This window comes from Hyposmocoma kahamanoa, unplaced genomic scaffold, assembly GCF_003589595.1.
Source record: "Hyposmocoma kahamanoa isolate Upper Pololo Valley unplaced genomic scaffold, ASM358959v1 99879, whole genome shotgun sequence".
Taxonomy (NCBI): domain Eukaryota; kingdom Metazoa; phylum Arthropoda; class Insecta; order Lepidoptera; family Cosmopterigidae; genus Hyposmocoma; species Hyposmocoma kahamanoa.
This window is the reverse complement of record NW_020656077.1, coordinates 2,394,955-2,415,372: the sequence shown is the minus strand read 5'-3', so window position 1 is coordinate 2,415,372 and position 20,418 is coordinate 2,394,955. Positions and strand designations below refer to the sequence as shown.

The following is a 20,418-nucleotide window of genomic DNA, read 5'->3' as shown; positions in this document are numbered from 1 at the left end:
TCTTTACATCCAGTGCAATTTGGGAACATTCTTAAAAAAAATCAGTTAAAAATATAGTGAATGGAAGTTTAAAACGTATTGGACGAAACAGACTTGCTCTAGCATTTACTCGTTTCGATGATGCTAACAATTTTATTGATAATGCTTATTTAGAAGACTCATAAATTAAAAGCTTTCATTCCAATATTTACTGTAACAAGTCTTCTCTTTCTAATGGTTCTGCATATAAAACATCTGACAACGATAATGACCAATCTAAATCTGAATTGTCAACTATTGAAATTATTACAGCTCTTATTAACTATTTAAGTAACTCAAATCTTATAACACCTAATATACCGCCCAACGTTGCCCCTACCATCTCGAAATATATTACTACTAACTTGGTTCACAATGGACCACCGATTAATACAATGGAATTGTAGAAGTATCTCGAATAAAAAAACTGATTTAATTTATTTACTCAACAATACTGATCCTTGCATTCTTTGTCTGTCTGAAACATGGTTAAAGCCACAATATTCCTTTAGAGTTTCTGGATTTTCAGTTCTTCGAAAAGACAGATCAATGGGTATGGTGGAGTTGCCATACTTGTTAAAAATTCTCTTTCCTTTCAGTCTTTTCCCTTACGTTCTTTCAGCGATGGCATTGATGCCGTCGCTGCTATTATTAATAATATATGTATTGTATCTTTGTATATACTACATCCAACTTCCTCTCCTCTGAAATTAACAACTTCATTCCTATTCTTCCTAAACCATTTCTTATTCTAGGTGATTTCAACTGCCAATATCGTTCTTGGGGCAGTTCTTTTTCTACATACTATGCGGACGTATTATTGTATATACTAGACAATCAAAATCTTTGTGTCTTAAATACCGGCACTCCCACAAGAATGACTGAGCCATCTGAGGGTTTCAGTGTCCCAGACCTTTCAATTTGTACTCCTGGCTTAACATCCACCCTATTGTGGTCAGTCTTCTCTTCTCCATGCGGTAGTGATCATTTTCCTATAATTATTACTTTTCCGTATTCCTCTCATAGTTGCATAAAACGTAGTCCCCGTTTAAAACACAAATTGCCAGATTATTGGAGTATTTTTAAAGATAGAGTAGACAAGAAAATAGCATCTTTACCGAATATACTCACTGATAGTGTCTCAGAATGTTCAGAGGCTCTTAGTAATGTCCTAATAGAAGTTGCCGATGAACTTTTTGCTTTAAAAATGCCCCAATTGTCGAGAATCCCTTTTCCACCTTGGTGGGACAGAGAATGTTTGGATGCAATTAAAAAAAGAAAAGCAGCTGAGCGAGTCTACCGTAACGCAATGACCGCGGAAAATTATGAAGTTTACAGCCAAATCGCACGTGAGACCCGTAAGCTGCTTAAGAAGAAGAAGTTTAATGGCTGGAGGCGTTTTTGTGTATCTATTTGTCCTGACGTCCACCCAACCATTGTATGGCAAAATATAAGAAGGTTTAGGACTGGTACGAACACCTCATCTCAGTCTTCGTTACCTCCAAATTTAGCAAGCATAGTTCTCGATAAACTTGCTCCTCCTTCGGTTCCTGAATCAATTATAGCACAATTCTCATTTCCTCAATCAATTTTCAAATCAATTGGTAGAACAGGTCTTAATGCCCCATTTACTTTGTCAGAACAAAAGTCAAAGATTCTGCCCTTGGTGAGGACGGCATTCCATATTCCTTTTTTGTTCATAGTAGCGACAACACTCTTTTATATTATCTAGATGTAGTTAATGGCGTCATGCTTTCTAGGATAATTCCATCATCTTGGAAATCACAGTCTATCATAGCTATTCCTAACGTAATAAACCACCATCTATAATCTCCTCTTTTAGACCGATTGCCCTTTCCTTTGTACTTGCTAAAATTGCAGAACATTTAGTTAAAAATATATTGGAATGGTTCTTAGAAAGTAAAAAATTACTTTCAAACATCCAATTTGGGTTTAGAAAAGGTAAAAGTACTATTGACGGTATTAGCATTTTGGTTACTGATATTCGCCTCGCCTTTACTAATAACAAGTCAGTACTCTCGGCATTTCTAGACATTAGTGCAGCGTACGATAGCGTTATTATATCTGTATTACAAAAGAAATTATACGATCTGAATGTACCTGTATTACTTTCAAACTTTGTAATCAATATGTTGTCGGAAAGGCGCATCAATTTATATCTTGACGACGGTTCTGTTATGTCCAGGCTAGCATGGAGGGGACTTCCTCAGGGATCTGTACTTAGTCCAATTCTTTACAATATTTATACCTACGACCTGAAGGTTGCTCTCTAGGACAAAGTTGGAATTTTACAATACGCTGACGATTTGCTGTTGTACGCATCTGATACTAACATTCCTAGAGCTTGTAATATTGTGTCCTCATCTCTTAATTTTTTAAGACTTTGGTTGGATGCTAATGGAATTTGTTTATCTGCTTCAAAAAGTGTAATAGTCTTGTTCTCTAGGATGCGCTACGCACCGGATCTTGAAATTTTATATGATCCCATTCCTATTCCAGTTAGACTTCAAAATAAATTTCCAGGTATTGTACTGGACTCTAAACTCACTGGTATTCCTCACTGTGAATATATTACGGCTAAATGTGAACGTAACCTAAATAATCTAAAATGTCTTGCCGGTGTCTGGTGGGGTGCGCATCTTTTCTCTCTTAAACTTGTTTATAATGCCATAATAAGGAGTGTATTGGACTATGCCACTTTTCTTTTGGAGCCAAATAGTACTAAGGCATTTAAAAAGTTAGACAATATTCAATCAAAGGCTTTGAGAATTCTGTCAGGTGCTATGAAGTCTAGCCCCATGAATGCATTGCAGGTCGAGTGTGTAGATCCTCCACTTCGATTACGACGTCAGTTTTTGTCTGACAGGTATTTCTTTCGATGCTTGCAACTTTCAAATCATCCTCTTCTATACAATGTCTCTCTCGAAAAATAACATCTTCTCCATACTGGACTCGAAAATCTCTACCAAGCCTTGTCATTTGTTTTCATAAATACCTTGCTCTTGAAGCCCCCACTTATCAATATTATCAGTATCCTCTTTTTTTGTACTTACGAGGTTCTAACTTTAACACCAGATATTCGTTTAAATTTAGGAATTAATAAATGTCATTTTGATGCTTCTCAATCTTTATGCTTTATTACTGATAGTGATTTTGATGGTTGGCATTATTTATTTAGTGACGCATCAAAACGCTCTCTTGCTGGAAATGTTGGAGTGGGAGTTTATCATCAGCAATCTAAAATAGTCCAAAAGATTTAGTTACCACCTGAAACTTCTGTATACACCGGAGAATGTTTTGGTTTGTTTAAAAGTGTAGAGTTTATTCTAATAGCTATGTTAAACAAGAGATATTTTCTGACTCTATGAGCGCACTGCAATCATTGTCCAAGTTTCCGTTTAGTTCTAAACTGATTTGCCCCATTATATTAGAAATTAGAAATTTACTTTATCAGTGTACAATAAAAGGTTATTCTGTAGTGTTTGTTTGGGTGCCGAGTCATTGCGGCATCCCAGGCAATGAACTCGCAGACCAACTGGCGGGTGAGGCGATTGATTGCGGTGATCTAGCATTTTTTACTAATTACTGTCATGATTTAGATGCACTGCCCGCGATTTCTGTCAGGAATTCCTGGCAAAAATTTTGGAGTGTTAGCAGCCGTACGAAGGGATCGTTTTATGCGAGTATACAACCCTCTATTCCTACTAAGCCTTGGTTTTCCAAAATGAAATTTGGAAAGTTGGCCACAAGTGTACTGATTCGCATGAGACTGGGGCATGTGTGTTCTGCAGCCCACTTAGCCAAATTTAAAATTATAGACAGTGACCTTTGCGAGTGTGTATATTGTACTCAACTGTCCTTTATACGATCATTCCTTTTTGTCCATGCCCTCATCTCCATTGGATTCCCTCTTCCTACTACTGTAAACTTATTTTGGCATGTAATAGTCCTATTATCTATAAATGCTTCGCTTCGTTTATAACTTTCAATTGTATGAAATTATAAATATGTATTTCAGCTATATTACGTTTGTCACAAAATTGTTATGTTTATATTTTATATGTATTCCTATTTAACCTTAATCGCACTTCCCTGATCCTTTCTTCCAAATTATTTTCCCTTTCCATTGTTTTCCATGAATAAGTTTCCCCGTTTTGCAGTGGCACAAACGCAAACCGCGAAGTGCCAGAAACAAGAAAAACAAAAAACCTTGCGAAATTGAACATTGGTATTATATGCGAATGTGGCCAAATTGGAGATTTGGACTACATATTTTCAAACTGCCATAAATATGATTATTCCTCACTTCATTAATATATTATTAATATGCAATTATTTTTCTTTTCCTATCTATTATATGTTCACATTTCCTGTAATCAAATTCCTCTCCCGATCCGATTTTCTTTTTCCTAAGTCCGTATCCTAAATTTCTTAACTTACGAAAAATTGTCCTTGCTTTTAAATTTAAATAAAGTATACCCCTAAATCGAGTGTTACTTGTTTTCCACAGCCCTTGTTAAACCAATGACTGTTAATTCAACTTCCAACCCTTTCTGCAAAAACCTCACGAAAATGTTCTGGTTGTACTTTCATACAGATGTTCAACCATATTATGTTGTTGACGTATCCAAACGTGTCCAAATTATAGCGGGATCACTCTGCATCGAACGGCTTTTGGAAACTTTGTAAAAAAACTCATATCCAAACATTGACTTACAATTATATGTAAGTCAATGTATCCAAAACATTATTCTGGGCAGTGTTAAGCGAAGCGAATAGGTAGAAATTGATGCACTTGTCTGGTCATAATGTCTCCAAAGACTTATTTTATTCAAAATAACAATTTTTCAGAGTAATTATTTTAAATCATTCAATGATTCATTCTCACTTTCAATATTGCTAGGATGGATCTCATTTGTGTGATGTGTCACTCGAAAAGTGTCTTCTACCGTCCGGTAGAGGACAATTTTTGGGTAACAGATACAATCTTGATACAATTGCTCCTCGTGGAACTGAGTACCTATATGGAACTAGTGGGAATAAACGACAGATTTCTCATTTTAAGGGCTATGCTATTTTCAAATCGTCATCTTATTAAACTTCATACTTTAAATTATTATATTCAGTCATCTCGCTATTGGATTCATAAAACTATGCCATGTCTCTTCCAAAGTTTTCGTAAAATTCACACTATTCAAACCAAAGCTACAATGAAGTTACGGACCCAGAATCTGAAGCTGAAAATGCTACTGAATCTCCTGAATCCGATAATGATAATGAAGTCAACCCTCAACTGAACCCCTTGCGGAGGCCGAACCAGAACTTCGAAGATCGACAAGGTGGCGAGCGGCGACCACGGCTCGCTACGCGGACTATTTACTAGGCCAATAGAATGTGGTGACTGCAACTTTCTGATGTTCGCTCTTGCTGTCATGTGATGTTGCTAAAATATTGTTTTTTTTATTACTGTTTACAAATACCGGTTTGAAACGTCATTTATAATTCCAAGTGACGGGTTGAATAAGTCGAGCGCCTAGTGGTAAGCGACACGCCTATCCATAACAGTGTTGCACTGCTATTCAGAACTTTAAATCGCAAAGATCATAGGGGCACTGTATTTGGAGTGTCGTTATTTATTTTAGATTATTATTAACATTTATTAAGCATAATCTAGAAATTCTTTGGTAATCAAAATACGAGATATTTTGCTAAGTTTGATTTGCCTACTCCAGTGGGATATAGGCGTGGTGATAGGAATATAATATCAACGACGTCTATTTACTAGATTGGAGTCTTTGATATATATGTTTACTTACAGGTAAATAAAGTAAAATATTATCTTCTTTTTTAGTTAGTTAGCCGTCCGTGTTAAATGAATGCATTCATAAAATATAGTGTTGCTAATAAAAATTTTGTGATAGGCAACACTGAAATTCAATTATGTGACGTCATTATGGCCTGGTTGGGTTAGGTTTGCTTGGAAATTTTTGTTAGAAATCTTGTATTTTAGTATAATATATGTTGTGCTACTTATTTTAGATTAGTAATATAATTATCTCATAAAGTAGCGGTGATACTGGTGCCAACAAGTGTTTGTTTTGACTACATTTTGTGGCGAAAATGAATCGTCATGAAGGTGGGTGATGAATGAATGATAATCAAAATTTGTTCGATGCTTTTGTCACAATGTACTTTTGTGTGAAAATATTCATTGATCACGATACGTTATTGTACAGTGGAGTGCCTTCATCTATCTGTCTGTATTTCGGACCTTTGATCAGAGATTACAAACCATATTTTTCAAACAGGAGTCAGCTGTGACTCCTGTTTGAAAAACAATTTCAGAGGTCGACGGTACAAATGTTTGATTTGCATCGACTATGACTTGTGCGCTGCATGCTACGAGTCTGGCGCCACCACTAATCAACACACGACGGAGCACCCCATGCAATGCATTCTTTCCAGAAGTGACTTTGGTGAGCCCCTCATACTCTGAATTCGATGTGCTACAGCTTACTCCTATTCAACCGTGTCTCAGATTTTGAAATCTTATTTATATATATTCAGCATTTTAGTTTCACTTTATAGTGGTTTTGTGTTGCCCTAATTTAAATTATGTAAACTTTATAAAGAGAAGAGTTTATATTTATAGCACCAGTGGACTAATTCTTCCTGTGTCCGGAGACTTTTAATGCAAGTACAGATAAAGATGAAAGTTACGAGCAATCTGAAAATGTGTCTATACTATGTGAATACACTTCTTGTTCACATTTATATTACATGTAGATTAGTTTATTGTGTATTAGTACCCTGCTACTAGTATCACAATATGGTATTTCATAATAATCAAGTTTATTATTATTATTTAACTATGCTTTTTATTATATTTTTAAGAAGGGTGCACTAATTTGATAATAAGTTCTCGCTGATATTATGAAAGCACCATTATTTTATTAAACTGCAGTCATGCTAGAATCATAAAATCTACAAAACATTACATATTCAATCTAAAGGTTTATAAGGTACTGATTGTACATAATATTTGTCTACAATATAATAATTGTCTATAGACCAAATAATAGTGTAAAGCTAACAATACTTCAAGAAAAAAAGGGCACATAATTGAATGTTATTTGTGGCTTTTATTTCTATTATTTTTTTACTTTCTAGATTATGTTTTCAGTGGAGCCATGTGAGAATGCTGCTAGTTAAAAAATCCTTCACCTGCATTGTAAATTAAAAGGTGTGTAGCCTTCTGATGGGGTTAAGAGGTAATATTTTTTTAGATTTATATTATGGAGGTGAAGCACTCGCCCTGGAGCAACCTCAAGCATACACATGTCCATTCTGCAATCGTATGGGTTTCACGGACACGGCACTTATAGAACATGTTACTGCAGAGCATGCAGACACAACACTGGCTGTAAGTATATAATTTACCATGATTACATTGTGTACAAACTTTGTAGGTGGCAGCATCAACAAGAAATACTGTCTGTACTCATGATTATATTTCTGTAGCTAAAACTCAATGTTAATTAATTGTGTAATTGGATGTTTGTGAACTCTTTATGGTGAGTAATTAATTAAGATATTAAAGTACTCAAATGTCTTTGGTTGATTGTTGAAATTAATGTATATTCTAAACTGTAGATGCAGCAGTGACATTTAATACTCAATTAATGGTATCTTATATAATAATTTGTTTCCAATAATTTTATTTAAAATATTGTAAGATCATATTGAAATACTCTATTAATGTTTGCATTAGACTGACTGTAATTTGTAAATAGGCATTGACTTTTTGATATGACTTTAAAAACTGAGGTTCAGGGGTTATTTGCTAATATTAATTAGAACAAACTGTTATATATGTTTAATAAGAATTATTTAAACCAATAGATGATACTGTTTCTTTAACACATTTCATTCTCCATCATATTAAATGTTTGATATAAATTTTTATAATCAATTTCTCCAATAGATTATACTGTGTTTTGATAGAGAACAGACTAGAAGTGTCTTGAGAAAATAATAATTGTATAATGTTATGTAAGTAAAAATTTGTTTTTACCTGATTAACATGGAAATCCTGGTCTCCATGAGTTAAATTTTTATATTAGCTTGAACTAACACCATTGCGTGACAATTTGTGTTGTGTAATGTGCTAGACATAAGAAGTGGCCCCCGAACATTCGAGAAGAATATCCCACAGTTTAATCTGTTTCAGGTGGTGTGCCCCGTGTGCGCTTCCATGCCGGGCGGCGAACCTAACTTTGTAACCGACGACTTTGCCGGTCACCTCACACTCGAGCATAGAACCGGTCCTAGGGACCTCATCTCATTTTTGATATCCTTTTCAAATTATAACTTGTTGTTTCGCATGTTTACTTTTATGTGGCATGAGGTTATTTGATAATTAGTGTTAGATGTAGTTGCTACATTTCGCATCGGCGACTTAAAACTGCAAGCGAAGATTGTATTTATTGGAATTGTAAGCGTGTGCGAAATTTAATATCTCAGTTTTGTAATGTGCCAAAGAAATACAATATTGTTGAATATTATAATTAGCGACAGCGCAACCAATATTTAGGTTTGTGGAAATATGACATTACATTATAATATGTCGTGTTCACTCGCCATTTTGAGAAATCGTGTCCTTATTGCGAAGAAAGTGACCATTAAGCATATATAAAAATTTTTACTCACTGCAACTTTAATGCTGTGACGTGTATACTATAATTTATCGACAATACATCTAGTATTATTGGTGCCACTTGAACGTCTATATACTATATTAAACAAAGCTTACGTACACGAGCTTATTAACTGAATGCTTCACTATTTTTTATTAAAATGGCTTTTGCAGTAATATACATCACATATAGACTATACTACAACTATACTATGAAGTAAAATCTAAGTCCAAAAATGTAAACAAACAACTGTCACTGTCAAAGTGACATCTCATGGATCATAAACTTTTTTCTGGTTGTACTCTTCATATTGCGAGTAATAATTATCATGGAAAAAATACCCTTTTAAGTTAACATCTTATAGAACTTTGTGTTATGAAATATTTTCAATTGAGAAATTATGACGATATGAGAAGGGTCATGGTCTAAAGAAAATTACCCCATACATGGCGCAAAAGAAATATATCACAGAATTTTTTTTCAGGAAGACAAATTCTATACTGCCTCCGTGACCGAACGGTTGCCTTGCTGGTCTGCTATGCAGAGATCCCAGACCGGGAGAAATATTTCCATGACCTACATTTATTTATCTCGTGAGTTACCCAAACTCACGAGAGTTTTCGGTGTTCTATTTGTGTGTCCATGGCACTTGCGATGGCGATGAGAGGGTTTTCCTATTTTGGGGCTGTGAGTGTGTGCGCTACTTATTTATTTATCTACGTAGTTTTGTTTTCTTACTCTAACTTAAAAGAACATTACCACAAAGAACTCTACTCTAACTTACAAAAACTTAAGTCAATAACATGTTATTGACTTAAGTTTTTCGCTTAAGCAAAATAGGGTGAAATGTAATGTATTTTCATAAATATAAATAAAAACGCAATCAGTTTTTCTTAGCTACTGTTAAAAAAACTATATAACATAATAATAACGCAACACACTCATAGCCCCGTACTAGTTCCCTAGTGTGTTCCTAATGAGTGTGTTCCTGCTAATTATACCCAAAACTCACGAGAGAAATAAATGTAGGCCATACACGTATTTCTCCCGGCCTGGGAATCGAACCCAGGACCTCTGCGTGGTAGTTCGGCATGGTAACCATTCGGCCACGGAGGCAGTTATTAAACTATTATAAAGATGTATAAAGCATGTAACAACACGACGCTTATTTAATCTCAGTACAGAGTACTAAAAAAACCGACCTCAAAAGTACGTGGAATTACATATAATTACCAAGTTTTATTGAAATCGGTTACCGGAAAGTGCGCGAAAGTACCCGGATTCATCCCCTAGTTCGCCACTAAACGGGACTTGACACAGGAGATAATAAAAATCGGTTCTCACTAGTCAAAGTATATTGAGAGAAAAACGCCTTGAATTTGAGAATAGCAAAATCAACCATTAAAATAATTGTTCCTTATAATAAAATTTAGGTGGTATTTATAAAAATGAATCTTGATGCGTGAACATCCACCTTTAAAGGTGGATGATTTTTTTCAAAATTAAATAGGACCACTACTCTACCCTCTTTCCAACAAAAAAGAATCATGAAAATCGGTTCACAAATACCGGAGTTATAGCGTAACATACATCCAAAAAGAACATACAGTCGAATTGAGAACCTCCTCCTTTTTTTGTTTGTGTAAGTCGATTAAAAACAAGGAGCACATTCGATAACGACAAGCGTCAGAAACCGAATAAACAAAATTGCTTCGATGCAGCTCTACCTGGTGGGCAAACAAACCGCCGACCCGACGTTATCCTTCCCTATTGATCAAAAACTGACTATTTACTTTTATTATTACTTACAATTAACACTATTTAATATTGAATCAATTTATTATTTTTATTTGATTATTCTTCATAAAAATATTATTTTTAGTAAAATATAAAGCAATAGTATTATTGGAATAAATTATTGTGAATAACACTTCTGCTTAAAATATTTGTGTTTGTATATCGAATAAATAAAAAAGGCAGCCAAAGGGTTGTGCACCCCTGAATCTTTGCTAACACGTTAAACATTCTTTCCACTGGAATGAGTTTTTTGAGCGTATCTTATTAAATAGGATGTTTTAAATAAAAATGATGATTGGATAATATTTTGTTTGTACATGCACACAGTTTAAGAACAATATAAAACATCTTGCTTTATTTTTTAAACCTTTTCACGTTCCCACTATTTAAAAACATTTTTTTTTAATGATGTCAGCTTTGTTCACATTTTTGGCCTTCGATTTCATCTCAGAGTATAGGAAATTAATAAAAGAACTTTATTGTGTGTATATTGTGTGATTTACAGTTATGGAACATTTTTTATCAAGTTTTATTTGCTACGTATTTCTTAAAGATCCACCAGTTTATAACATAGTGCTTTTGTGTGCTCTTTATTTTATAAAGGTTACTAACACACACACACACACACAATCAATTTCTGTAATTTTCTTGATTGCTTCAATAATTCGTCGTCTCGACAGCTATCAAAATTAGGTCTGGGGTGTTATTATGAGTTTTGAAGTATGTAAATTTAATTATCGCATTAGTGTTAAGATTTTAATTTATACCTTATATACATATTATTAAGATCTAAATAAAAATCTTAACGCAAACGTCGTAGTTAAATTTGAATGATTATAAATTTACACGAGGGCCTCAGATGGCTTTAAATTAACCTCCAAAGCGCTGTATTTACTGATATAAATATTTATAATTTGCAAATAAAGAAAATAAAAAGAGTAAAGTAATTGACATAATAATGTTGTCCCTCTTTATATACCATTCATTATTCTAAAATTGAAAATGATTGTTTCTATTTAATTTCTTCTTCTGATCTGTTTACTAGCTCGTTATTATAATATTTGGTTTTATACCTGAAGGTATAAATATTATGCTATTCTTTTGGAGTCATAAAGTTTGTAAAGATTGAGGGGATATAAAAATTATTTACATTAAAATGGTGTGCGTGATTCGCGTCTGCGCGTTACCAACCCTCATTGGCGCGCAGTTTCAAAGTCGCTCTTTTTTAAAGATTAAAAGTTGTGAAAATTGTAATATGAACTTTTATGAATAGTTTGCACGCTATGTTAGTTTTGAGATTTCATATTAAATAATAAAGAGTTGAGTCATTAAATAGTAGTATAAAAAATAGAGTACAAAGAACTTTAGTCTTGTATTTCTACAGTTTGACACCAAACACAAAACAGACTGGAGCTCGTTAATTTAGATGATTTTTATAAAAATGATACAAAGCGATATTTATTTTTACTGCGTATATAACGTCGTAGGATAGTGACACAGCAACTGGTGTTTTGGCGACAAGTGAAATAAATGTATTAATGCTAATTTATTTAAAGTGGTGTAAAATTTTTAAGACATCAAAAATAATAAAAAATAATTTCCTGGTAGCAGACAGCAAAGTATTCGGTTATGTTATATACCACCCCTGTGTAAATACGACCAAAAATTGACTCTACGTTAGACCAGTGTCGAGCGAAGTCTTTTTTGAACCGAATTAATTTAAAATAACTCCATGACACATTCCATTTAAAATGCAAGATTTCTTTATATCATGTTATGCGCATAAATGCAGTGGTGAGACAATTTTTTTGTGATTATGTTTCAACAATTTCCTAAAATAATTCTATGCTTTTTCGTAACACCACTGCCTTCGTAGTAATCTATACATAAAATTAAATCGTAAAGCTGAGTTATTACTTCTAATATTTTAAAATTTTAAATCTGTTGTACCTTTCTTTTATAATATCAAGTGACGGGACGAACAAGTCGTCAAACTGTCTTCGAACCTTCGAACTTTGGAATTTATGTCTTTCTGATTATGTGTGCATATGTCGACGCTAGTTTCTAATATTGAAATAAGCTACAGCTAACGTATTAAACGTTCACTTCATTTAAGGCGAGGAAAACTGTTGTGCTAGATCAAATAGTTTACGTATTTACTATTAAATAACGTTTTTGCAAGAAATATATGATACACCTAACAGTGGCGAGGCATTCACATAGCTCGATGTGCTCACTTTTACGCGTGGAATAATAATTAACCAGTGAAATAAAGTGTATTACTATCTCGTGTTCTAATAAGTGCTGTGTTAAATTGTCGCCAAGGCGCCATTTGTTAAGGCAAGTGTGTTTTATTTTGCTCCGGCTTTACTAAAAACCAGTTTCACTCCTCGCCACTGATACCTAACGAAATTGTCTAAAGAATGTGCTAATGTGTTACACGATAAGATGAACCTAATCCGATCATATTATAATACGAATTATATAGGAATAAAAATCTAACTTTGTACATAATTTTTATATGGAGTTATGTACCACAAAAAACCTGCTAAATTTTGGTTTCAAACTGAAGCCCTATTAGTTATTAAATTCACATTTAACCTAACATCTGCAAATTGCCCAGCGGTTTACCGACACCCCGCGCCCCCCGCTGTCACTCTTCGACGTCGGATCCGTGGCAAATGGTTCTCTGCCTGTTCTTATTATAAAACGAAACCCTCCTCCCTCCACACCGCATCTTCTAAAATCAAGGCTCGCGTTGTAATACAGGCCTTAAATCGGTAGACAAATATAAAAATGGCAATTTAGGAGTGCGGCTCGCGCGTGTTGAACCTGACGCGTGCACAAGGCGTAACGAAGCGCGGTGACGGTTGGACCGTCAGCGCACGCACTTCACAAAAGGCAATGGTTCGTACGTGAAAGTAGTATACCAGAAACGATAATAGCATAGTATTATAACATCTTCCATAAAGTAGCGCAACCCCTTTGAAGTACGTGCGATACCGCCCCTCGTGTAGGTACTTACGCTGCTGTTCATAGATTTGCAAGGGTTGAACGGCACAATGAAAAAAAAATTGTGACAAACAACGTTTTTCGTTGATGTAATCCAAGTTATTCAAAAATATTTTAATCTCCTCAACCCTTTTAGCACTCGGCACGTAACTATATGGTTTGTAAAAGCGATATTAGTCTAGGTTTACAAAAAAATCATGACACGATGTACCTAGTTTTTATATTTAAGCTACAATAACGTTTTTTATGGTAAAAAAATAAGAACTCGATAGATAAAAAAAACAAAATTGAAAATTGTAAGGCTATATTTAACTGTATCCTTTACAGCGTGTTATTTAGTCACCTATTTAGGATGTAGGATAGGTAGGTGATATGTGTTTGCAAATCGCTGGCACAGCTTGTAAGGTTTGATGATGATGTTTGGTTTGAAGGTCAAGATATATACAGGGTTATTTGTAAAATTCTATTAACTTCGTTATTACTAACATCGTAAACAACAACTTTTGTTTCATGACTTAATCATGATATAATCGCTTAATCAAAACTTAATCAGATTTTACTTTCGTACAAAGATAAAAATATTTAAATAAATCGCTCTAAACAGTCGTAATGCTGTGTTGTACGATGCAAAACGCAGGAGCGGGGGCTTAGGCTCGACAGAGAGGACGCGTGCACATTAATTTGAACTTACAACTTTACCTCCAAATACAGACCTAAAAATTATCAGATAGTACAACAAAAACTTGAAACTGGAGTTTTAGTAAATTTATTTATGTATTGTATAGTCATGAATAATATTGCAGCGAAATAAAAATTCAATATCGCGGGAAATGTCAAAAGAAAATTAAACATATTCTTATGGATCATTATTTGTGCAAAATAATGTATGGTTTTAATGCGATCTTAAAAACTCTAATTTTAATTGTGCTACGTATTTACATTATTGTACGTGACTGTAAAATTGACTGATGTGGATTTCGCAAGCAACAAGCAAATTTGTTGCTTATTGCTTGCAAGCAATAAGAAGCTTCGTTTCGTTACCTTTTTTAATATTGTTTTAATTACTTTTAACTATTTTGGGCATAAATAGGACTAAGTATTGCGAAACTTATTTATGCTTTGAAATTACCCATCAACAGAAGCTATACAGACTGGAAATTTTGCTATTGCTGCCATTGTATTACTCTTACCTCTTATTCAGTAGCTGTAGAGCTCCTTGTGAAAGAGTTCGTCCAGGGTAGTACGTGCCACCTTAACTATTTCTGCCGCCAAACAGTAATGTAAGCATTACTGCATTGTCAACTTATGTCTCAGGGTATCGGGCGCAGTGGCAATGCCCCTCAGATCTTTGCAATTTAAAGCTCTGAGTGGAACTGCAACTGGTATGGACAGGCGTGTCGCTTACCACCAGGCGCACGATTTGTTCGTCTCGTCACTTGATATTGTAAAAAAAAACCTCAGTTGATACCATAGAAAATTGTTTCTTACCCGAAACAGGATCGCATGGTATGAAAAAAAAATTCGTGAAAATTGCCTTTTATCTTACCGACTGTACAGTTTCTTCAGAATCTGTGAATGCAATCGAAATATCTTCAAAATTCATGGACATTAGGACCATTTTCCTGTAACTATGACTGTTAAGGCGCCTTAGCTCGTCCGTTTCAAATTTCCAGCATCTACATCTTACACTTTATTTAATTAGTTTAGTAGATGTGACTTAAATAAGACGTTAAATAAGCTTAATCGTGGCGGTGTCCATGACGGATTTTCCGCCGGAAAAAAGTGGTACGAATTTTAATATCGGTTCCGTGCTGTCATATTAACGCGATTTTTTTTTCAGTATTATCAAAGAACGTTCGATGCATATCCTAATATAGGTAACAAGCCATGATTATGACGAGAGCTTCGTCTATCACCTTACTAGTAAATATATAAAATATCAGTAAGTACTGCCAAGTGCAGTGATAATACTCACGTCTCTCTCCTATAACTATCATTGTAGTACCATCTTATCTCTCTTTTTTTGCGTATTTTTTGTTTGATTTTTTATTTGTGATGGTTCTTACGCCTATTTGCTATGGGTACTACCGGCTTCAAGGTAGGTCCCAATTAGAATGGAAAATAACTTTATTTTCTCCCAAAGCTTACAAATATTACAATGTTAATAAAATAGTTTATATAAATATAGATATAAATAATGCTACAATGAGAGATTGGTTGACCAAGCTAGGTAAAACCTGTGCGCTGTGTTATGGGTCAACAGGCCTTCACTATCCTGTACTTAAACACACTGATTGTTTAGCAAGCTTTTATAAATTACTAAAACTTAATAAGTCGAATCAAACGCTTGTGCGTGTGTGCGTGCGTGAATGTGTGTCTCAGAGCTTTTAGCACTAAACGGAGCAGTATCGTATAGAACAAAAGAAAATTATTCACCCGCTGGGTAATTCCAATTTGCATAGTTTGTTTACGTAAACTAGGAAAAGGATAGGTCCTAAAATACTACCATGTGTGCCGTGCGTGACGGAAAGATCGTCGCTGATATGGTCTCCTTTTCTAACACATTGCATTCTATTGCTCAAAAAGTTATCGAATAGTTTACACTGCATGCCTCTGACACCAACTCGTTCCAATTTCCTTATCAAAAGTGAGATATTGGCCGTGTCGCAATCCTTTGCCAAATCCAAGAATACTGCCATTTTGGTCCCTCAGTCGAGAGATTTAATTACTTAATTCCTGAGACACGAAAGCATTGTGATGAGGACAAGATTGTTTCTTGTTTCTAGAAGCCTTATTAGCCTAGAATTCTTGTTTTTCGCTAGAATTTTGGACATTGATGGTAAGATTGGTAAGGTCTATTAGTTGTCGGGTATTATCAGTACCCTCTTAAAAGCTTGCGGGACATTTTGAATTGCCAAATTTCATTTGTACGTCAATGTTGGCACAATAATACCTTTAATATACTTCAAAAGTTTTTGTACTAATGTTATCCCATCCTACTGCATCGCTTTTCAACGACAGACTCAATTCCCAACTTCGGTTTCGTCTGTAGGCAAAATACCATTGAATTAATTAATTTATATTATACAACCTACACTAACAGTAATAATAACGAATCATGTAAGCCCTAGTCAATAAGGGTAAAGTCAATCACCACCCAAATGCAAGCTATGGATGAATGAGGACTGTTACCGGTTTTAGCTGTATCTATATCAGAGGCGATGTGTGCGGCTTTTGGCCAGGTTCCTCTCACATTTGCAAAGAAATTGTTGATATAGTTAACAGCATCACGAAAGCCTAAATCTGTCGTCTCGACAGATTTATTTTAATGTTCTTGTTTAATCGTTTCATGCAGTTTAGTTAAACTTTTATCACATATCCATAAACGTGCATGAACACCTTACGTATTACGTTAATTGTATTACCAGCATTGCGCTTAGAACTTAAAATTCACACATTTGTGCTGCTTTGTTGCATTGCTGTATTTAACTAGATATACATAGGTACGTGCTTTACTTTATATTCCTTAGATACTAGTTATAAACCAGAAATACATATGTACGATCATCACAAAAGTGCTGTAAGTAAATATTTTATTGCACATATTCTATTGCTTAAAGGTTTACTATACTAATTACTGCAAATTAATTTGCTAAAAGCTCATTATTTCAAAATCTAATTACAAGGACTTAATTCACTTTTACAACCAACGACACATATGTAGCAATTATTTGTGTTTATAAAATTCCTTAACCCCTGTGAACGATGAGCCGAGTGGCATCCGGCACGGTGGCGTTCGTCGCATGCCGCACAGCAACCGCGGCGTCAGTCGCGCGCGGCGCACCAATATGCAGTTCAGGTATATTACCACTTCATGTCAAGCGCGTACCGAGCGATTCCAATCCAGCCTGCACCGGCTCGGCTTAAAGCCAAAAGTATAAATATCAGAGCCCCGTTTTCGCATTGACCGCTACCGGCTAATGCCAAAACGTCCCTGAAAACGGTCCGGTTTTTTTCCGCACGCCATTGAGCGCAGGGAAGAAATCGACCGCTTATGATATAATAACTCTTTCGTGGACAGTACTTAAATAATAACGCACACAAAAAAGTAAATTCTGTTCTTCCCCAGTATTAATTCAATATAAAATGTCTAATGTATGTAAATCATCAATTGTTGTCAGTACGTTGTTGTTAATGCTTCTCTATGAAAAAACAGTAAGGAGCAAGTACACAGAAAGCACTTGGACATTTTTTTTGTGATCCATGTAACGAAGCGGGGTACCCCGCGCTATCATATTTTAATATTAAGCTGTTACTGTCCATGAAATTGCTAGTAGACGCTTTTTTACTGACTCATGATGCCTAACTCGTTGTTTGCTAAGTTCTGTCCCCGTCGCCGGGCAAACTGAAATATTAATTATGCAAAGAAAACCATAAATATGTATGTATATTAAATGAACGACGTTACAATACTACAAGCACAGGCTTTTTGCTCAAAAATTTGCCATAATGGCATAATGGGTTGACCTTCGATCGGGGGGATGGCCTTGTTTCTTGTGTGATGAAGTACATTATTTTTAGTACAAACCACGTTTAGGTGGATTCCACTACACATTTCAGTCCTGCTAGAAATCTGGTTGTGAGCCCAATAGATTTACAGCTAATAAACCTATGTTAACATTTTTTAAATTGTTCATAATGTCACAAAATCGTCAGAGAAGTTGAATGACAGAACTTAGGAATCGACAGGTGATCGAGCGACGAAAGTCTCATTGCTGTCTAACATTAATAGTATACTGACTGACAGTGGTGCAGATGCTGTAGCGCGTTTTACATGCTAAACAAAGTAATAATAACCTAAACGGAATAAAGGCCATTCTGTTGTTTGATTGTCCATTAAGATTTATGGCGTTTTAATTTTTATTTAATTTAATGTCCCCTTTACACGATGGCCATCTCGATGGCACGTAGTGGCCGCCATTGTCGTGGCGTCATCCACACGATGGCTGTGTTCATTCGTCGGTTTGTCGAGCGTGAATATGGCCGTGGATTCAATTGCAGCGGCAGCAATTTGTTTATTTACTACTTACAAATATTATCTAATAGTCCTCTACACGGACTGTAGAGGCTGGTTATGGTCAGTACCATGTGCATATCAGTACATTGTTTTGAAAAAGGACAATACAAATTTCCAGAACTGAGTATGTTTATGGTATTTAAAGGGATTTGTATACCTTTTTGAAATGAGCGACTTAAGCCCTTCTGAAGTTACTCAACTTGCTTCACACGAATGTTTTTGGCAAATTAATGTATACGGGTATTTATTTCCTTTTCGACGAGAGCATCTGTAAAAAAATATATATTTCTACAGCAAAATTGTTCAGGTAAAACGCGCATTAGCATCGCACCCACTAAATAATATTGTTCCCCACACGGAGGCCGAGGCGAAACTTACTTCCTGTTTTAACTAATTTGATGCCTCTAACTTCCCCACAATGGAAATGCAATATATATTACTATAGAACTGTATTTGACTACCTTTGCTTATGTATTTTGCCTACACATTGTCTCATCCATTGACATTGTTGGTCAATTTATGATACCTACAGGTCTGCACACATATTTTTCCCTGAAATGTAAGGAGGAAATACTTTCTTTAATGTTTATTCGTATTTAAGTTTAAGTATTTATGTGTCCGCTCTAATTTTTTATTTGAATAATATCGTTTTGTATAATACCCGAAGTTGCTGTAACGAAATCAGTTTGACAACATGACATCGCGTCGTAGCCATGGCGAGTGTCTTAATAAAACTTATCAAATTCTCACGAGAAACTACTCGCGGACTGCAGCCACATAGAAACAACATGTCTGAGAAACTAGAGCTGATACATAAAAACTGTCACTATACAAATTGGTTCTGGCTTTCTAAAATTAAAGGTAACAAGAGAAATTTAAAATTTTGTTGCGTTTCAAAATTTCTAGTTGCAGTCGTGTTAGTTAGGTGTTGTATTATTTATTTGTTTTACAATCTATTCCACACAGGATTATAATAAAAAATCTGGTTAATGTTCAATAGCAACAAATGAAGTAAAATAGAGATGTACGTGTGTTTTGATGTCGATTGCTTTGCTATTGAAATCGATTGCTTCGCTTAGTGATATGATCATTGATATGACAATTTGAGTAACTGCTCTTTGATGATTTTGTTCGATTAACTTATTGGAAAGAATTAGTCTCTGATTAGCATCCTGTTTGGAATGGAGTTTATTAGTTATAAATTTAATAACATGTATGTGGGCGTATATGTAGCACGGGCGGGGGCATATCGTCGCTGTCGCCGTCGTCGCGCGACGCGGTCGTGGACCCGATCGCGGAGCTGCTGTCGCAGCTGTCGGGCGTGCGGCGCGGCGCGGGCCAGCCCGGCACGCCCAGCCAGTTGCAGCAGTTGCAAATGCAGCTACAACTTGAACGTCAGCAGGCTACGGTAACGCCACGCCAACCATTACTTTATGTGACGCAATTTTTTTATTTATTTAGGACAACTAACAAGTCATATATGTCGTCTATTTAATTGGCATTTTAAACTAAAATCCTTTAATTTTTATAGCTATGGTAAGAATATCACTATCTTTCTGCACGTGAAACTCAATAATAAAAAAGCTATAAAGTCAATAAGAGTTTAATCTGCAGAAATATGGTGATTTTCTAACAATAGGTACATAATTTGGAGATTTTTTGTGGAAAATGTCATTTACATGGTTTTTACCTTTAAGCAGATGATATTATACACAACTTGATTGTACAATTCAAATGGAGTGCCAAAGTGTTGACTCAATTTTAAGGTTGCCACAACATGCAACAGTCAAACACAAC

At 35.1% G+C, this 20,418-nt stretch overlaps 1 protein-coding gene and 1 long non-coding RNA gene across 8 annotated transcripts in view; one reads left to right on the top strand and one right to left on the bottom strand.

Moving 5' to 3' along the window:
• Positions 1-5,989: 5,989 nt before the first annotated feature.
• LOC113239397 (E3 ubiquitin-protein ligase Kcmf1) overlaps positions 5,990-20,418 on the top strand; it is a 17,539-nt gene continuing 3,110 nt past the window's right edge. For 3 of the 6 annotated variants that reach the window (XM_026476387.1, XM_026476386.1, XM_026476389.1), the window contains exons 1-6: positions 5,990-6,175; positions 6,348-6,515; positions 7,326-7,462; positions 8,255-8,389; positions 17,309-17,403; positions 19,855-20,029. In XM_026476387.1, coding sequence (XP_026332172.1) covers positions 6,160-6,175; positions 6,348-6,515; positions 7,326-7,462; positions 8,255-8,389; positions 17,309-17,403; positions 19,855-20,029 — 726 coding nt within the window. In that variant the 5' untranslated portion in view covers positions 5,990-6,159. The remainder of the gene's footprint in view (positions 6,176-6,347; positions 6,516-7,325; positions 7,463-8,254; positions 8,390-17,308; positions 17,404-19,854; positions 20,030-20,418) is intronic. The other 3 variants (XM_026476391.1, XM_026476388.1, XM_026476390.1) reach the window with 2 other exon arrangements.
• On the bottom strand, positions 15,789-19,790 carry LOC113239398. 2 transcript variants are annotated; one of them, XR_003311187.1, is made up of 4 exons: positions 19,083-19,790; positions 18,779-18,889; positions 17,299-17,466; positions 15,789-16,590 (listed from the first exon to the last, which is right to left on the bottom strand). It is a non-coding gene; the product is annotated as an uncharacterized LOC113239398 (long non-coding RNA). The 2 variants fall into 2 exon arrangements; XR_003311186.1 differs by lacking the exon at positions 19,083-19,790 and having other exon boundaries at positions 18,779-18,952.